Source organism: Aplosporella prunicola (assembly GCF_010093885.1).
Source record: "Aplosporella prunicola CBS 121167 unplaced genomic scaffold K452scaffold_8, whole genome shotgun sequence".
Taxonomy (NCBI): Eukaryota; Fungi; Ascomycota; class Dothideomycetes; order Botryosphaeriales; family Aplosporellaceae; genus Aplosporella; species Aplosporella prunicola.
In genome coordinates this window covers 89,022-105,659 of record NW_022983536.1, presented here as the reverse complement: position 1 = coordinate 105,659, position 16,638 = coordinate 89,022, and the positions used below count along the sequence as shown (strand labels likewise).

Sequence of the window (16,638 nt, the reverse complement as noted above, 5' to 3'; positions counted from 1 at the left end):
CGCGCGCGCGTGCGCGTGGCTGTGGCCGTATGCATATTAGATACCTAGTATACCAACGGCCCCCGCCCCCGCCCCCGCCCTTGCCCCCATCTTCGTCGCTCGCACCAAGCAGGCACCGTGAACGGCCGCATCGAGGACAGTACCTACAGCTGTGGAAACAACAACGCGAGACCTGGCCTGGCTTCGGTCTCGGAAGCGCAGATGCTGCGGCTGCGCGCTGCCGTGCCCTCGGCTTGGTGGTGCCCGGGTCCGTCCTGGTTGCTAGGTACTCCTAGTAGCTCATCGGGAGAGCGTGGTGGTGGCTATCATCGCCATCGTCACCCCCATCATCTGGAGCAAGGCAGGTAGGTAGGCACGCAGCCGCAGCCACGCTGCCTAGCTACGTACGTACGCGGTTGAGGGGACAGGCAGACAGAGCGCCACACACGCCCAGCCTGCCTGGGTAGCAGCATCGTCCTCTGCAGTTGCCGGCGTGCCTACGTTTCGTTTCGTTGCGTTTCGTTCAGCTCCGACGCGCGTGGCTTGCCTTGTCCGGCGCTAGCATATACTGTGGGTATGTGTTCGGGTTGCCGTGGTGGTACGTGGCTAGGTGGCTGCTGCAGGTACGACATACGGCGTACAGCTTTCAGCTCCAATACCTAGTGCATAGCTGAACACCGACGGAGGTCGCGTGCCTAGCGCGGTGGTGTAGCGCGTACGTATATACGGCAGAAGCCGGATCCTGGTGAGTAAGTACCGTTGTATCTAGGTCGGTACAGCGCAGAGCAGTGCAGCCAGCGTATGAATAGTGCACATTCATACACGCACCGCTCACCGCGTCCGACGTGTTCCTACCTACTCTACGTACGTCCGACTTACTTCAGGTAGAAGTAGAAGTGCTCTAGAGTAGGTAGTGGCGGCTCGACTGCGCCGGCCCGAGACAGGTACCCGAGCGTAGTCCGCTGCTTAGTGCATTCTCGTCCCAAGGCTCGCGCTTTTAGCCGTTAGGGCGCTAGATGGCTAGGCCGTCGTAGTTGCTTCATGGCTTTCTCTGCTGCGTGCTTCTGCGGGCGGCTGAAGTGCGCCAGGAGTTGAGTCGGGATCGGCTCGGATGGGACGTGGATAGGGAAGGGGAGGATGGGTGTGCGACTGTACGGGAGTTTGGTGCGGATGGAGTAGGTGGGTTGGTGTAAGGTTGTTTGTGGCTAATCTATCTGCCACTGCGTCTGGCCCGAGATGCTGAGGTTGTTGCTGCTGCTGGCGTGTACGCGCTTGACTGGCTGGCTGACTGGTTGACTGAGTCGTCCTGCTGCGCCTTTTCGGGGGATGAGCTCTGTTTGTGCGCTGAGATTGGAGTGAAAGGAAGGGGAGCTGTTCCACCGGCCTAGAGACCGTAAGCTGTACCCTATTAAAGTAAGTCTCGAGCGTATAGTATACCCTCCTTAAGCTCCTCCGCAAGAGCACAATATTATAGTATCGGATAATTTACCTACTCCCTCTAAGTATTTTGCCCACCGTACGTAATAGTATCTACAAAATCACAAGATATGTTTCCAACTCTTTAAAACATTAGGTCTCTGTACCCTTATAAGTACCTTTAGACCCTTCGAGAAATTTGTTTTTATACCTTTATAGATACTCTAGTGATCGTATAAATCTAGACCTCTATACCCTTATAGTATAGTTTAGTATTTATATATTCTTACTTTTTAACCTGCTTAACAAGATGTAGCTATTTGATATTCGATACAAGGTAGGCAAGCAATTATTCGATCAGCCAACCACCACCACCACCACCACCACCCACCATCACGCATCAACCTCAACCTCAACCTCAAACACAGCCCAAACAAACTAAACCTAAACACAAAAAAAAAAAAAAAAAAAAAAAAAAAAAAAAAAAAAAAAAAAAAAAAAAAAAAAAAAAAACTCAAACTCAAACTCAAACAACGACAATGCAACCAACCAAACCACAAAAACAAGAAACAAGCAACAAGAAACAAGCAACAAGCAACTCCGACCCCACCACTGCTATGCAACAACAACAACAACAACAACCAACCCAAGCACCTCAAACCCGCCACGTCGTCCACACCAGTTATCAATCAATCAATCAATCGACAGCAGTGGCCAGACCCAGAGCGAAGCTCAAACTCCAGCAAGCGAGCGTCCGCTCCCACCCGTTTATCTATTCCAAACCCGCCGCCCCGTGGCCCGTGGCACCGTGCTCGTTCATGCACATGCACATGCACATGCACCACCGCCGCCGCCGTCTCTACCACTCACTACATGTACTACATGACATGCAGCACATGCGCCTTAGTTACCCACCACCAAACCCAACGCATCCAACGCAACCCACTTCCACTTGCACTTCCATAACCGCGGCCTCGATCTCAGCTGCTCAGCTGCTCAGTGCTCCCAAACCCACTCACTCACCCACGCACAACCCACAACGCACTACAACGCGGCGCCCTCGCCCCTCCCAATATCCCAAATGCGCATCGTCTGGCCGGCCTTCGCGCGCTTGCGAGCCGCAGCATCAGGCTTGCGGCCGCCGCCCTCGGACAGGCGCACCATAGCCAGCGAGCTGGCGGCCAGCATGCGGACGAGTTCCTGCAAGCGGCCAGCATCCGCAAAGGCGGTTGCCAGCGCCGCGTTCGCTGGAGCTGCCACTGCCGTCGCCACATCCATGCAGCGTGTTATGTTGTCGCGCCCGACCATGTGCGCTGCGCTGTGCAGGACCGTGTTGTACCCCAGCACGATCTCGGGCACGTAGGCTAGGTGCAGCGTGTGCAGTTGTTGGGCTTCGAGGTCTGCGGGTGCGTTGTTAGTTCGTGATGTTCTTGTGATTTGCGTGTGCGGGATGCAAGACTCACCGTCGCTGGCAAAGGCCAGGAAGCCGCCGTTGAGCAGCGGGTTCACCGCGTCGCACACGTTCTCGAGCAGACTGCGGATCTTGTTCTTGGGAGGCATGGTGCCGCCGTTGGATTTGATGCTTTGGGTGCCGTTAGCGTCTTTCTTGGCGTCATAATTATAATTGTAGGTGCTTGGGTCGTACTTGATAAGCTCGGCCTCTTCGATCCGCCATTCGTCGAGCATCTTAATCGCTTGCACGAGCTGTTGAAGCTGGTAGTAGTTCCGGCTCTCGGCCCTAAGTGCCTCGCGGAGGGAGTAGCTCTCCTGTAGACGGCCGGGCGAGATTGCGCGGGGTCTCTGTATCGAGGAGCGGAGGGGATTGCGTCCCGAACGGCGGAGGTCTGGGTCTGAGTTGGCCATCTCATCTGTGGGGAGCTCGTCTTCCATCACGTCCATGGAACGACCGATGCCGAGCATGTCAGCAGTCTTAAGTTTGGAGACATGTCTGTAGGGAAGGCGCTCAATCAGGCGGACAGCGGCACCAAGGCGTCCAGAGACTGAATGTCAAGTCAGCATGTGTCTTCACAAGTAAAGTAGCGAGAACCTGGCTTGAAGTCTTACGCAAGAACTCTTTGATCGTCTCCGTCAAAGCAACAAAAGTCTCATGCCACCTCTCCGGAAGATGCATCCACCACTCGCAGCTCCGGATCAGCATCTCCTCTTCTGGCGTGATTTCGTCTGGCAAGAAAGCTTCGCGAATACGCTGGCCGGGCCACTGGTTGTGCTTGCATTCCTCCAAGAACTCGTACCGCTTGATATAATCACCGTGTCGGGACTTGAGTCCGCTATTGACGAGAGTGTGTTCCCACTGCGACTGCAGCACTTGGTCGATGTCGATATTGTATTCTGCCATAAGAACGACCTGCTGCTTTTGCTCTTCAAAGTTCCGAATGTCGGTAGAAGCGATGCCGAGCGTTTGGTAGGCGCGCGTGTGAGACAGCTGCGAGGCGTACAGCGGGACGAGCTCAATCTTGCCGGCCATGCGAAGGAAATCGATGTAGCTGACGATAATGTTCTCGTACATCTGCTGGTTCCTGGCATCATTCTCCGAGCAGAAGCCAAAGTTCCTGAAAATCAGCAGCATGTGCGTTACGATGCGCAGAGCGTCATAGTCTTCCGCAAGGCCGTAGTATGCTTCGTTCTCGTTATCCCAGTCGACAATAGGGATCAATTTCGACAACTCCCCGTCGGCGTTGGCCCTCTTGGACAAGGCAATGCCAAGCTCCAATGCAAGGCGCTCAAACTTTTTGCTAATCAACGCGCCCTGGATCATCTTCATCGGTTCGCGGCTATCGGCTTTCGTGGCCTCATTCTCGGCCAGATGCTCAACGACGCGACGGTTGGCGTTTTCTGCTCCACCATGCAGTTGGAGCATACTGGGTGGCCCGCCCAGACGTGCTGGGAGGGCGCCTCGAATGCTGTCGGGAACTTCCTCCTGCAGATATTCGTCCCACTGCGAAAGCAGGATGCTGTTCAAGCGCACATAAAGGAAATCGTCCCACGACCGGCAAATGGGCTCGACTGACGAGATATCGCCAGCCATAACACCGTAAACTGCGCGCTCGTACTCGTTCTGTCCAGCTTGCGCCGCGGCGTAGCATACGCGACGCCAGAGGCCACCTACGTTCGCGCCTCGGACAGATGTCCTCCGATCATGGTTGTCGTATGCCTTGCCCAGACTGACGGCCCTCCACTGCTCGTTGCGCTCATTACACCACTCCTGAATCTCATGCCAGGGCCTGCCACGCCTCATCATCTCCCAGATTGCTAGCCATATGGATTTTTCGTAGTTGTCGTCGGTTTGTTCGAGAACGCGGCCTTGGCGGGTCGGCGCGTCAGGGTCGAGTTGCGATGCGATAAGCTCGCCCGTGTCCTCGCGTCTAACTTCCGGAAGCTCGGAGTTTTGGTTCCACGGATGCAGCCTCTTTTCCTGCTTGAGCCTCAACTTCGTGTCCAGCCAGCCTTGCGCCCATGTTCCGCTGCCGCGTCCGTTCTTCTCCCCGAGCGTGTCAACGACAGTGGTAATATCGTCCCGCGCTTCGTCTGCCGTCTCCTCCAACCAACGAAGAATCTGCTCCCTCTCTCTGGCACTGTCCTCGACGAGCATGAAGCGGTCCCAGACGTCGCCCTCCGGACTGTACTTGTGAAGTTTATTAAACGAAGCCGCGTTCTTCTTCTTAATGGCGGCGGGATTGATGCCGGGCATAGGCTGGTTCAACTCCAGCATCATCCGGAGAAGCTCCCAGGTAGCAGATTCCGACTGCCATTGCCTGAGCGCGTCCTTGGTGTTGTGTGAGCTGAAGTCCAACTCGAACTCTTCTTCGACCGACGTGTAGATTTCGTCGACTTCACGGATCCTGTCCAGGCGCTTGTTGGGCGCACCGCGCGCCTCGGCAGCCAGCTTCTTCCGCAGCTGGCCCACGTTCGCTTCGGCCTCTTCCTTCAGCTGGAGGACTAGGTCCATGGTCGAGTGATGCTTTGTGATGCTCGTCGCTTTGTTGCTCGTCACGTCGCGGCGCCAGTTGTCGACACTCTCGGCGAACTTCTCGACCTCCTTGCCGACGCGCTCGGCCATGGAGCGCAAAGGGTGGAGGTCCTCATCTTGCGCGCGGTAGCCGAGGCGAAGGTTGCCGCTGCGATCAGAGGCGGCGCTGTCGTTGGAGCCTCTTCTCGAGTTCCTCCGGGGCGCGGACTGCGATGACTTGCGGGTCACGGGGGCCATTGCAGATAAGGACTGGGTGATGGCGAGTGAGATGGAGGAAATGGGATATTTGGGCGGAATGCGCGCGAAATGGAAGGTGGAGCGCAATGGACCAGCAGGGCTGGCTTTGTGTTGTTCTAGCAAAACATCATCGACGCCAGAACGCGACGAGTTTCGAGCTCCGCAACGCTAACGCCCTTCCGGGACTAGCGGCTCGCGCTGCGGCTGGCGGTATAAATTCTTCGCTGCCCGCCAAAATTTTACAAACCATCAATGTCTTTAGCAAGGTGATCATTAGAGTCTCGGTTCAGACGTTTTCAGTGTTTGAACAGGTCCTTGTAGGCCTCTAGCGTGCTCACGATCGCCTGAGAGCGACCCCGTCCCCTGCTTTAATTGCTTTACCTCTCCGGAGGAATGACAGCGGATACCCTCAGCGGACGGGACATTTCTTCAGCTCTACGTGATTGTTTTTATGGTGGCTATCTACGTCGTCCTTCTCATTGGCCTTGGCTGCGTTGCTTCATCTTGAGCCTGCGAGGCGGTCAGCACCACGTCTGCCATGCGTTCTGTTCTGTCCGGGCGCTCGACCTCAGGAGATTCGGCTTTGGACAGCTCACGCAGCCGGCGTCGTCGCCCTTTTTCTCGTAGAAGGCGTTGCAGCACTCGTACAGCGCGTCAATCTTGGCGCGTCAGCACATGCAGTCGCCGGCGCGTCGTACTGCGGGGAACGGTACCTGCTTCTGGCACTTTTCCTCCTTGTAGCCCGACTTTGTCAAGCAATCTGCTGCTGGTCAGCAACGATTGGACCTGCGATTTGCACCACGACACACCCTGGATGGCGCAGGCCCGGGGATGGCACGGAGGGTCCGTCTTGAGGTCTTGTTCTAGGCCGCCCTGCATGCGATGAGTGATTGTTCTGGGAAGCCGCGACGGGTGGTTGCAGTTACCATGGTAAAGCAGTGGGAAGTGACTGGAGTGTTCTCGTGACCGGGAAAAGCCAACAAAGCGAGTGATGTGGTATATCAAGTGCCGGGCAGTTGCGCGTTGACGCAAGACGACTTTGAACGATCGGCTGGCCATCCACAACCCCACCAACATTGTCCGCGATCAACCTCACCCAGCGCTTCCACCCCCAGACAACTCTCCTCATACTTTGCCCCGAGCATCCGTCTCACGCCCGGCTGACAAGGTGAGTCCGCGCAGTTGCCGCTTCCCATCCAGCACCAGTCATCTTCTCGCCCTCACTCTTCCCCGTTCCCCGCGACTCTTTGCCCGCGCCTGCCCACGCATCCGTCACAATTTGCGCGCGCGGAAACTACGACACGTCTCACGCCACAGCGCATCCTATATAAAGCAGCCCGCTGACCCGCGACCTCGCAGTCTACATCTCACTCTCGAACCCAGCAGATATCCAACTGCAACCTATCAACATGTCGGACAACGGCTCGCCCAAACCCGACCAGGCTCAACAGTCTGAGCACCTGAACATCAAGGTCACCGACAACAACAACGAGGTCTTCTTCAAGATCAAGCGCACGACTGCTCTCAAGAAGCTCATGGACGCCTTCTGCGAGCGCCAGGGCAAGTCCCCTCAGTCCGTCCGCTTCCTGTTCGACGGCCAGCGTGTCAACGCCTCGGACAACCCTGAGATTGTGAGTCCTCACCCCCGCCGCCGAGCCGGCAAGCCGCGGCGCGAGCGACGAGGCGGTATCGTGGCGACCGCACCGCCTCAGCCGCGACGCGCCACTCGCCCGCGCATGCGCCTTCACCGGACGGCCCGTCTTCACAAGGATGCCTGCTAACCATACTTTCTTTTCGCAGCTTGAGATGCAGGACGGCGACACCCTCGAGGTCCACCAGGAGCAGATCGGCGGTGGCTGCTGAGCTCCCGGCTCCCAGCACGAAAGCCTGCCTACTTGCGGCCCTGCGGCGCCCACTACGGCAGCTTTTTGGAGACACAATGACGATGGGACGTCGCGCATGCTTAGCGGAAGCGGTTGACATGACTCTATGAAGACGACAATCAAACGAAGAACGCGGGGGACACATTTTCTGATCATGGAAAGCGGGATTCGGGGAATTGCAAGAGCATCTCACGGGCGCTTTGGCGTCAACACGGCTTCTTCTGTCTTCTCTCTCTCCTTTTGCTTTTCTCTCTCCATTTTGCTTACTTGAAGTGCTCGCTACTGCTGCGTGTCCGTCTGTCGAGAGAGAGAGAGAGGAGCGAGTGAACGGTGGCGGTGGCGGCGGCTAGCTAAGACGTTGGTGATAGGAAAGAGGCTTCGGCGCCCTGATGTCTAATCACCGCTTCTGCTCCTCCGCTGTCTGCTCCGATCTCTTCATGTATCGCCATGACGGAAGTCTTTCTTGCGGTGAATGCCAGAGAGGCAGTGTCTGGCCACACGTGCGAGTGGTGTCAGCCTTGCCCGCCGCTCCTCCGCTTCACGTGTACGCCTAGTCCCTGTCTGCCACAGCTTCCTCCTCAGTCAATCCCTCCATCATACCCTTGCTAGCACACTTACGCGCATGTACCTATGTACACTATCACCATGCCCGCCCCACCCCATCCATTCTCCTGTCTCGCGCCCTCTGCACTGCTTGCCCAATCCACCTATCACGCGACACCCTCCGCCCCTCATCACAAAGCCAGAAAAAAAAGAAAATAAGGCAGAATTGCCAGCCATACCAGCCAGCCAGGCAAAAGCACGCTCGTCCTGCCCGTCCGTCTTGGCCTGCATGCATGGCCTAGCTATGTCCAGCCCAGCCCGGCCTACCTAGTCTTATTCGTGCTTGCTTGCGTGCTGCACCATTAGGTGTTGTTGGCGGTGTGTTTGTTTGTCTGTGACGCACGCACTACATAGGTCGGGGATTGCGTTTGTTTGTTTGGGTGAGGGGATGCGTGGACTGGCTGCTTGTTTGGTTGGAGTTTTTTTTTTTTTTTTGCTTGTATGTACGTGGGTAGAATGTTCAGTCTGGGTAGGAGGTCTGTAAGGACTGGTGACAAGGAGGGGTAAATAAGAATTATAATATAGTAAATTAAAAGCTATGAGGATGATTGAACCGTACCCGAGATTGCTGACGGGTCGGTGATGGGGTTTGCGGCCCCTCTAATGTATAGTTCTGTACAGGATTGTCGTCTTCGGCTTCCTACCTAGACTGGTAAGTGGGTATTATGGCGCATCTCAGCGCGGTTTCCTTTTCTCTTTCCCTCTCATTACACCACCTACACCTTCTCCGCGAGCACTCTCTCCCTCCCCTCGTTCTCTTCAATCTCCACTTGCTGCGACAATCCATTATCACCGTCTTCGTCACCTTGACCGGCACCACCAGCCCTCCCATCAAGCGAGTCACCGCTCGCGAGCGCATCTGCATCTCCGCCACGCCCGCGCACTCGCTCATGCCTTATCGCCCACACGCTCAGCAAAGCCGTCCAAATTGCCAGTGCGATAGCCGTGCCTATCATCGCGTACATGCCACGCTGCGCACAGAAGGTCAGCGAATCCGCACAGCCCAGATTCAAGAAGAGCAAGACAGTCCGCGAAAAGCAAGCCGGAAACCACTCACCGTAAACCTCGGCGCCATATCCGCGCTATAAAACACAATGCTCCACCATGCATTCACGACGTTACTCGCCGTATTCATGGCTGCGACCACCAGCGCCCTAAACGCCTCATTCTCACCTCTCAGCACATCATTCGCCCATGCAAACATGACCGCCTGCGCAGCGTACGCCGAACCGGAAAGATAATACGCGGCCATGACGGCTCCGGTGCTTTTAAATGCCCCAAGGACCATTGCAGCCGCCACTGCACACACACCGGCGCACCAATACCCGACCAGCGCGCGCGAGCGCCCACCCAGCAAGTCTGTCAGCGCCGCCCACAACAGCGTGCTTACGATACCCACGGCTGCGACGCCGGTCGGGTAGTCGTTCAGCTGCGCAACCGTGTAGTGTTTTGTCGGGTGCGACTGCAGGTACAGCGCCAGCAGGCCGTTGCTGTTGAAAGACTCGACCTCGCCTGCAATTGCCCACAGCACGACGAAGCCCCAGAAGGCGAACGACGTGGCCGCGCGCCGCACGAAACGCCATGTAAAGGGCGACGTCGCGCTGTGCGGATCCGGCACGCGCGCAGCGGCGAGACGGCGCTCCGTGGCGGACAGGTACGGTGCGCGAGTCTTGCTCGGCGTGTCCGGAAAGAGAAGGAGGCCATAAATGGCAATCGGGAGGGTGATGAGTCCATCGATAATGAACAGCCAGCGCCAGCCATTGAGGCCTGCCTTGCGATGCAAGCTCGCCTGAATGCCGCTCTGGATAAACCCGCCGAACATGGTGCCCGCGAGGCCCGAGGCCGTGAAGATGCCGCTGCGCTTGCCGAGCTCGCGCTCCGTGAACCACGAGCCCAGGATGTAGTGCGTGCCGACAAATGTGCTGCTCTCGGCTATCCCCTGGAAGAAGCGGATGGCCATGATGTGCTGGGGCTGCTGGGCCGCGGCCGTAAGCATCGTCAGACCGCCCCACGCGAGCATCATGCTCGGGAAGAAGAGGCGCGGCGCAATGTAGTGAAGGGCGAGATTCGACGGGATCTGCCCAATGATGTAGCTGTGGCGCGCGTCAACGTCTGCGTCCAGCATATGAAGCTATAGAGGGCAGCGCGCCCCGCCCACTCACTCACTCACCCGCACGTGAAAATGGTATTAATCTGCGTCAACTGGTTCCCCTTGAAGGCGAGGTCCTCCCTCATGCCCGAGACATAGGCGTTGGTCAAATTGGAGCGGTCCAGCTACACCAGCACGTCAGCAACCAAGGGCCCCCGATACCGGAAGTCAGATTCTGTAAGTACGTAGTTGGTGAAGTAGCTGAGACAGCAGAAGGTCAGGATGAAGAAGTCTATCTTGCGCACCAGCCTGCGCTCTTCTTTGGAGGACTGCGAGGCGCGCAGATAGGCCCGCGCCTTTTCCAGGGTCGATGCCATGCTCTTTCTAGCGAGTGGGTCCTGCTGCTATCCAACGACAACGACGGCGAACACACAAATCGACATGGGCAAAATAAAATGGAAGAGCAAGAGGGGTACGCGATGTCGGCGGTGTGGAAAAAAGAGAAGGATCGAGTCACAAAGATTGGTGGCCGTGGCCGCGGCCGCGTTGAGACGGCGTTTTTTCGCTAAGCAGCGTGATGCAAAGTACGACGTAGGCGGCAGTCTGGCATTCGATAGCTAACCGCAGGCCGCGCGGCGGCAAGCATATCGAGGCGGAGGAGCAGGCGGGTGAACGGAGGAAAGGCGACAATGGGGGAGAGGAGGCGCATATCCCACGCACAGAGATAAGCAAGGCAAAGGCAGGCTGCGTAGGTGGAGGGTATGGGATTGCCTGTTGGGGTAACTCCGGGCCTGTTCAAACTGGGCGGTGACGTCGACGACTCAAGAAACCTATCAATTCTATCATCCTCCCTAGCCCGGACGGGACACGCTCCCCCGCCACGCATGTCAAAAAGCGCGGCCGGCGGCGGCTGGCTGCAGTAAGCAGAATAAGAGCCTCGCCCGCTGTACTACACTACAGTACACTACACTACTACTCACTACTTAGTTTTACACACTCGCCATGGCGTCGCAAGAGCAGAAGATGAGCTGGCAAGACATTGCCGCGCAAAAGCGCCAAGCGCTGCGCGACTCCATCCCGGCCGAATGGCGCATCCCCGCAGATCTGCTGCCGTCCGAGCAGTCCCAGCCCGATGTGACGACCTTCCCGGCCCAGTCGGGCTGGTTCACGCCCGCCGAGCTGGCCATCACGACGACGCCGGCCGCGGAGCTGTTGGCGAAGCTTAGAGCCCGCGAGTGGACGGCCGAGGAGGTCGCCCGCGCCTTTTGCAAGCGTGCTTCGGCTGCGCACCAGCTGGTACACATTTATTCGTAGGTGGGTGGTGTTGATTGTGCCCCGCCGCTGACCCCGCCTCCGCGCCAGATCAACTGCCTCAGCGAGACGCTGTTCGACCTCGCCATCGCGACCGCGCGCTCTCTGGATGCGCACCTCGCGCGCACCGGCACACCCCTCGGGCCCCTCCACGGACTGCCCATCTCGCTGAAAGACAACATCGACATCGCCGGCGTCGACAGCACGCTCGGCTTCACCTCGCGCGTCCACGCCCCCGCCCCGCGCAACGCCGTGCTCGCCGACCTGCTGCTCGCCGCCGGCGCCGTCCCGTACGTCAAAACCAACGTCCCCACCGCCATGATGTACGCCGAGACGGTCAACCAGGTCTTCGGGCCCACGCGGCACCCGCGCCACCCCGGCCTCACCCCCGGCGGCAGCTCCGGCGGCGAAGCCGCGCTGATAGCGTTTGGCGGCAGCGTGCTGGGCGTCGGCTCCGACATTGGCGGCTCCCTGCGCATCCCGGCCGCGTGTACGGGCCTGTGGACCCTGCGGCCCAGCGCAGGCCGCTTCCCGACTGGACGATGTAGCTCGGGGCTGCCGGGGCAGGAGGCGGTCGCGAGCGTCAACGGCCCGCTGGCTCCGTGTCTGGACACTTTGCGCTTGTATGCGCGCGCCGTCGTGGACGCGGAACCTTGGCGCAAGGATCCAAAGTGCCTCCCGATCCCGTGGCGCGACGTCCAGGCGCCAAAAAAACTGCGCGTCGGCGTCCTTTGGCATGATGGCGTTGTCGAACCGCATCCGCCTGTGCGCCGCGCGCTGCAAGAGACGGTGGATAAGTTGCGGAAAGCAGGACATGAGGTCGTGGACTGGAGCTGTGAGGGGCACAAGCGGGCTACCGAGCTCATCGTACGTCCCTCCGCCCCCAAAACTATAACCCACTCTTCCCCCTCCCACTAACAACACCCAAAACACAGCACGCCTTCTTCCACGCCGACGGCGGCGCCACCATCGCCTCCCTCCTGGCACCCTCGCACGAACCCCTCCCCCCGTACATGCACCTCTACGCCCCCGCCGCGCCCCTCTCCATCGCAGAGCTCTGGCAGCTGCAGGCCGAGCGCACGGCGCTGCAGGCCGCGTACCTAGAGCGCTGGAACGAGGCTGGCTTGGATGCGGTCCTTTGCCCCACGATGCCGTATGCGGCGGTGCCGAAGGGGCGGTTCGGCTATTTTGGCTATACGTGCGTGTGGAATTGCCTCGATTATGCGGCTGTGAACTTTCCGGTGGGCGTGAGGGTTGGGGAGGGGGCGGGGGTGGGCGGGTGGGATAGTAAAGGGGAGGAAGGGCGGGCTATTGAAGAGGAGGGGTGGGAAGGGGAGGGGGAGGAGGGGGATGGGGATGCGGAGGCGGTCGAGGAGATGTTGAGGGGCCAGCCGGTGAGTCTGCAGTTGGTGGCGGGGAGGCTGGAGGAGGAGAAGTTGCTGGCGTGTGTGGGGAGGGTGTGTGAGGCGCTTTAGTGTGTCGTGGTGGGTTGGGTAGGGTTGGGTTAGGTTGAGGGAGGGAATGGAGGAGGAGGGGAGAGCTTAGGGGGATGGGGGAGGTGGGTGTAGATAAGTAGGTAAGCAGATGTAGAAGCGAAGCAAGAAAGGCACACACACACAACAAGCAAATCAACAAGCAAGTCAAAAATAGACTCCGCATTCCGTCCATCTATCAACCCAAACCACCCACCAAACAACCACCCACCCTGAAGCCCCGTTTTCATACCATGTAGTGTAAAGTAGTGCAGTGTAAAGTAAAAGTCCTCTTGTATTGTATCCGCCCAAACCCAATCCGCTCCGATCCGATAGGGTCCGGTGCCCGCACTGATAACCTAGGAGAAAGAAAGGAAAGAAGAAAGAAAGGAGGGATGAAGAAGCCCAAAAGTCCACAATCCAAAGTCCAAGTCCACAGTCCAAATGAAGAAAGAAAGAAGTGAAGAAGTAAAGTGTAAAGTGGTGAAGTGGAAGGAATGCGAGAAGAAGAGCCGACTGTAAGAGCGGCCCAGCACGGAAGATTTAGAAAGGAAGTAGAAAAGTGCTGGGACGCAAGAAGCGGGTTCATGAAGGTGAAGGCGAAGACGAAGTGGAAGAAGAAGAAGGTGAAGAAGGGGAAGAAGGGGAAGAAACGACTAGACAGTGCGCGTCTCGAAGCGCGTCTCGTACTTGGTCTGCCAGACGGTGTGGACCTGCGCGGCGGCGGCATTGCCATTGTCATTGTTCTGCTGGTTCTGGTTCTGGTGCTGGTGCTGGTGCTTGTACGCGTGGTTGTGGAAGCCGCCGGCGGGCGCGGCAGTAGTGGCGGCGGCGGTGGTAGCGGTGGTCTCCTGCTGCTGCTGGGTAGCCTGGCTGGTCTCAACAGTGGCCTTGGTCGACGCGGCCGCAAGCACAAAGCTCGTCGCCAGCGTGGTCGGCTGCCCAGCACTAGCACTGCTCACAGCCACAGCAGCGTCCTTGACGACAGCCGCGGCGGACGTGGCCGCGCTGCCACTGGACTCGTAGTTGCTGGTCGAGGCGACGGCGACGACGGCCGAGGTCGGGTTCGACGGCGTCAGGATCTTGCCCTTGTTGGGCGGGCCGTTGTAGTTCTTGGCGTTGCACTGGTCGTCGATGGCCTGGCACTTGTCGTTGAACGTGTTGCACCACGGCGTGCCGGTGGTAGGGAGCTGCTTGGCGTAGTCCCAGCAGGCGTCGACTTGGTCCCAGCATTTTTGGCCAGAGGCCCAGCAGCCCGCCTCGTCCGTGTACGACGGCACTTCGTAGCCGCACCAGCCCGCCATCTCCATGATGCAGCCGTCGGGCTCCAGTCCCTCGGTCTGCGTCGTCGTCTCCGAGCCGCCGGACGCGCCGCCGCTGACGAGCGTCGCGACCTTGGGGCCGGGCGTGTCGTAGGGCAGCTTGAGCGGCGAGTCGTAGATGTTGAAGGTGACGGCCTTGTCCGAGGACTTGACGTCGCCGGGGATCGAGACCGTGTCCTTGGGCTTCTTGTCGCCGGTGCCCTTGATGAAGATCTGGGCACAGCCCGTGTAGAACTGCGGGTCGGGCGGCGACGCTACCGCGTTGTGCAGCGCCAGCAACTCCGGCCGCGCCAGGTAGTACCCCGGCTCGAGGCCCGTGGGCAGGTTCACGGATAGCTTGTGCTCGTACTCGCCGCCGCCGTTGGGGCCGCCCAGCTTCTCCGTGCACCATTGGTCGTTGGCCTCGTTGTAGCCCTCGTCCCAGATCTTGAACCAGCCGTCGCCGGTGGCTAGAGAGGGGAGGTCATGTCAGTGACTGAACGATTGAAAGAATGATTGGACCCCTCCCGTCCCCCACCCACGTGGCAAGGGAACAGGTGGGGCAGCAGAACGTGGGGTACATACCAGTGTCGTTGATGGCCGAGTCGACCTTCTTCAGGTAGACGGCACACGGGCCCTTGTGGCCAGGGTCGATGGCGCCCTTGCTGGGAATGCTGCCCCAGGCACGCCACTCGAAGCCGAGGTTGACGCCGTCGTTGACCGTGATGACACGTGGGTTGCCGGACTGGCCGTCGTAGCCGCAGGCCATGGCGTCATCGGAGAGGGCGATGGGGTTGGCGGCAATCTCGGGCTCCTTGCGCATGCGGATGCCGACGCCGTCGCCCTGCGAGACGCCGTCGACCCAGAGCGTGGTGAAGATGGTGTGGGCCTCGACGGCAATGGCCGAGGCCAAAGTAACAGCAAGAACGGAAGCCTTCATGGTGATTGTTGTTGAGTGATTGATTGAAACCTCGGTCAACGGGGGAACAAGTTCTCAAAGAAGCAACGGTTTTGGGCAATATAACGAAAGGAATGGACAGATCGACTGCCAATTGCAAGAACGCGGGGAGAGAAAAGAACGTGGAAGGACGAGGGCGGATGCTGAGGAAGTAGAAGTGGAAGGGAAGGTGAAGCAACTTATATAAACAGAGGCATTGGTGAGTGCAGCTTGCAGCTGCAGCAGACAAAGGCCCAGTGCTAATCAAACGGCCCCTGCACAGCCAGAAGCTGGAGGATTTTCACTTTTCAGCCCTGCGCCGCAGCGCCAATCGGAGGCGCCAGAGGAGAAAGGTGAAACAGGCCCTCCCGCCGCCACAGGTCCCTCCTTTTTTCTTTTGCTTTTGAGTTTGTGGTTTACCCGCCGGCGTCACCACTTCTGCCATCCTTCCATCCTTCGCACGCTCCTGGCACGCCTCATCGCTCGACACGGCCCGTGTCCTGGCGTATTGCGCCATTCGGCTCGACTTGTCACTTGCACGCCCTCTCCCCACATTTTGCCCGTCGATCAAAAGTCCGTGGCCGTGCCTAGAGCCGCATCTTACTCCTGCCCTTCTGCAGCACCCCGACGGCTTCGTTTCACCACAGTCGTCCGTCTTGCCAGCTTCTCCTGGCCTGATCCACCCCCCCTCTCCTTCAGCGTTTGCCCTCGTCGTCGACGACGCCTCTGCCTCCGCCGCTGCCCGTCAGCTCGTATGTCGCCGCCGCCGCCGCCGCCGTTGCCTCGTTCTCGCCCGGGTTGCAGCCGCCTGAACCAAGCCTTTCGTCGCGCCCCGGTTTGCGGCCTCGCCTAACCCATGCCCTGCGTCGCACAGAGGGGGCGGATCTGATCCTGCCACCCTGCTGCTGCTGCTGCTGCTGCTGCTGCTGCTCTCCTGCTCCCGCTCCCCCGCCAAGGTCCAAGCGCCAACGTGTTCCCCTCTGCAGCCGCCGTCTCGCGGTGAGGTGTGCTGTGGTGTGGGCGTGGACATCGACGGCGTGACGGCGCAACCGTGCGCCCCTTCGGAGGACGAAGAGACCTAGGACGACCGAACGCCGCCCGCCGCGGGCGCTGTCTCGGCTTCTGAAAAAGGCTCTGTACTGTAGGCAGGTCCTACTGTCGTCGTCGCCGTCCTGTCTGCCGTGCCTTAGCCGTGCCTTAGCCGTGTCTTAGCCTCATGATCACAGGCGCGCAGGGCCTGGACGCGCGCGCGCTCCACCTGCCTGCCGTGAGAGTGTCTGTGTGTCTCGATCGACACACGCAGGACGATCAGGAATGGCGTCCCTGACAGATGTCGAGACCGCGTGAGGAGCGAGCGAGCTTAATCCCCGTTCGTACCTACCTAGGCTCTCATCATCCGGCGCGGCCTGGCGGGTATCCGGG

General features: G+C 59.0%; 7 protein-coding genes across 7 annotated transcripts; 3 read left to right on the top strand and 4 right to left on the bottom strand.

Annotated features, from left to right (window-relative positions):
* Window positions 1–2,095: 2,095 nt before the first annotated feature.
* K452DRAFT_246766 (uncharacterized protein) lies at window positions 2,096–5,570 on the bottom strand. Its single transcript, XM_033538032.1, has 4 exons — window positions 3,460–5,570; window positions 3,041–3,395; window positions 2,859–2,977; window positions 2,096–2,795 (listed from the first exon to the last, which is right to left on the bottom strand). Exons 1-4 carry the CDS (start codon window positions 5,471–5,473, stop codon window positions 2,440–2,442), a joined length of 2,844 nt encoding a protein of 947 aa, XP_033399282.1. The 5' UTR covers window positions 5,474–5,570; the 3' UTR covers window positions 2,096–2,439.
* A 318-nt stretch (window positions 5,571–5,888) lies between these two features.
* K452DRAFT_246762 (uncharacterized protein) lies at window positions 5,889–6,598 on the bottom strand. The gene is made up of 5 exons (XM_033538031.1): window positions 6,547–6,598; window positions 6,430–6,493; window positions 6,334–6,380; window positions 6,188–6,279; window positions 5,889–6,130 (listed from the first exon to the last, which is right to left on the bottom strand). The coding sequence occupies exons 1-5, from the start codon at window positions 6,547–6,549 to the stop codon at window positions 6,097–6,099; spliced, it is 240 nt and encodes a 79-aa protein (XP_033399281.1). The 5' UTR covers window positions 6,550–6,598; the 3' UTR covers window positions 5,889–6,096.
* A 431-nt stretch (window positions 6,599–7,029) lies between these two features.
* Window positions 7,030–7,483, top strand: K452DRAFT_224488 (uncharacterized protein; the record flags this gene model as incomplete). Its single annotated transcript, XM_033536689.1, has 2 exons — window positions 7,030–7,251; window positions 7,421–7,483. 2 exons carry the CDS (start codon window positions 7,030–7,032, stop codon window positions 7,481–7,483), a joined length of 285 nt encoding a protein of 94 aa, XP_033399280.1.
* A 1,042-nt stretch (window positions 7,484–8,525) lies between these two features.
* On the bottom strand, window positions 8,526–10,683 carry K452DRAFT_317051 (uncharacterized protein). Its single transcript, XM_033544028.1, has 4 exons — window positions 10,441–10,683; window positions 10,277–10,380; window positions 9,164–10,199; window positions 8,526–9,077 (listed from the first exon to the last, which is right to left on the bottom strand). The coding sequence occupies exons 1-4, from the start codon at window positions 10,570–10,572 to the stop codon at window positions 8,823–8,825; spliced, it is 1,527 nt and encodes a 508-aa protein (XP_033399279.1). The 5' UTR covers window positions 10,573–10,683; the 3' UTR covers window positions 8,526–8,822.
* Window positions 10,402–10,864, top strand: K452DRAFT_159421 (uncharacterized protein). Its single transcript, XM_033535649.1, has one exon. It carries the CDS (start codon window positions 10,571–10,573, stop codon window positions 10,814–10,816), a length of 246 nt encoding a protein of 81 aa, XP_033399278.1. The 5' UTR covers window positions 10,402–10,570; the 3' UTR covers window positions 10,817–10,864.
* Window positions 10,865–11,098: 234 nt separating this feature from the next.
* K452DRAFT_246754 (uncharacterized protein) lies at window positions 11,099–12,948 on the top strand (the record flags this gene model as incomplete). Its single annotated transcript, XM_033538030.1, has 4 exons — window positions 11,099–11,491; window positions 11,558–12,373; window positions 12,442–12,793; window positions 12,839–12,948. Coding segments are annotated over exons 1-4 (1,572 nt in total), but the record flags the coding sequence as incomplete, so codon positions are not given.
* Window positions 12,949–13,634: 686 nt separating this feature from the next.
* K452DRAFT_224074 (lytic polysaccharide monooxygenase) lies at window positions 13,635–15,219 on the bottom strand (the record flags this gene model as incomplete). The annotated part of the gene is made up of 2 exons (XM_033536667.1): window positions 13,635–14,749; window positions 14,865–15,219. 2 exons carry the CDS (start codon window positions 15,217–15,219, stop codon window positions 13,635–13,637), a joined length of 1,470 nt encoding a protein of 489 aa, XP_033399276.1.
* Window positions 15,220–16,638: the final 1,419 nt, after the last annotated feature.

What these genes read in the sequence shown, in the direction of transcription:
- K452DRAFT_317051 (XM_033544028.1), bottom strand. Translation starts at nt 10,572, where the DNA reads ATGGCATCGACCCTGGAAAAGGCGCGGGCCTATCTGCGCGCCTCGCAG. An exon ending in TCAGCTACTTCACCAACTAC is followed by an intron (nt 10,381 to 10,440) that starts GTACTTACAGAA and finishes GTGCTGGTGTAG; the next exon opens with CTGGACCGCTCCAATTTGAC. An exon ending in ATATGGCGCCGAGGTTTACG is followed by an intron (nt 9,078 to 9,163) that starts GTGAGTGGTTTC and finishes TTCTGTGCGCAG; the next exon opens with CGTGGCATGTACGCGATGAT.
- K452DRAFT_246762 (XM_033538031.1), bottom strand. An exon ending in CCGGGCCTGCGCCATCCAGG is followed by an intron (nt 6,381 to 6,429) that starts GTGTGTCGTGGT and finishes GACCAGCAGCAG; the next exon opens with ATTGCTTGACAAAGTCGGGC. An exon ending in CCAAAGCCGAATCTCCTGAG is followed by an intron (nt 6,131 to 6,187) that starts GTCGAGCGCCCG and finishes ACCGCCTCGCAG; the next exon opens with GCTCAAGATGAAGCAACGCA.
- K452DRAFT_246766 (XM_033538032.1), bottom strand. Translation starts at nt 5,473, where the DNA reads ATGGCCGAGCGCGTCGGCAAGGAGGTCGAGAAGTTCGCCGAGAGTGTC. An exon ending in GACGATCAAAGAGTTCTTGC is followed by an intron (nt 3,396 to 3,459) that starts GTAAGACTTCAA and finishes CTTGACATTCAG; the next exon opens with TCTCTGGACGCCTTGGTGCC. An exon ending in CCTGGCCTTTGCCAGCGACG is followed by an intron (nt 2,796 to 2,858) that starts GTGAGTCTTGCA and finishes ACGCACCCGCAG; the next exon opens with ACCTCGAAGCCCAACAACTG.
- K452DRAFT_159421 (XM_033535649.1), top strand. Translation starts at nt 10,571, where the DNA reads ATGCTCTTTCTAGCGAGTGGGTCCTGCTGCTATCCAACGACAACGACG.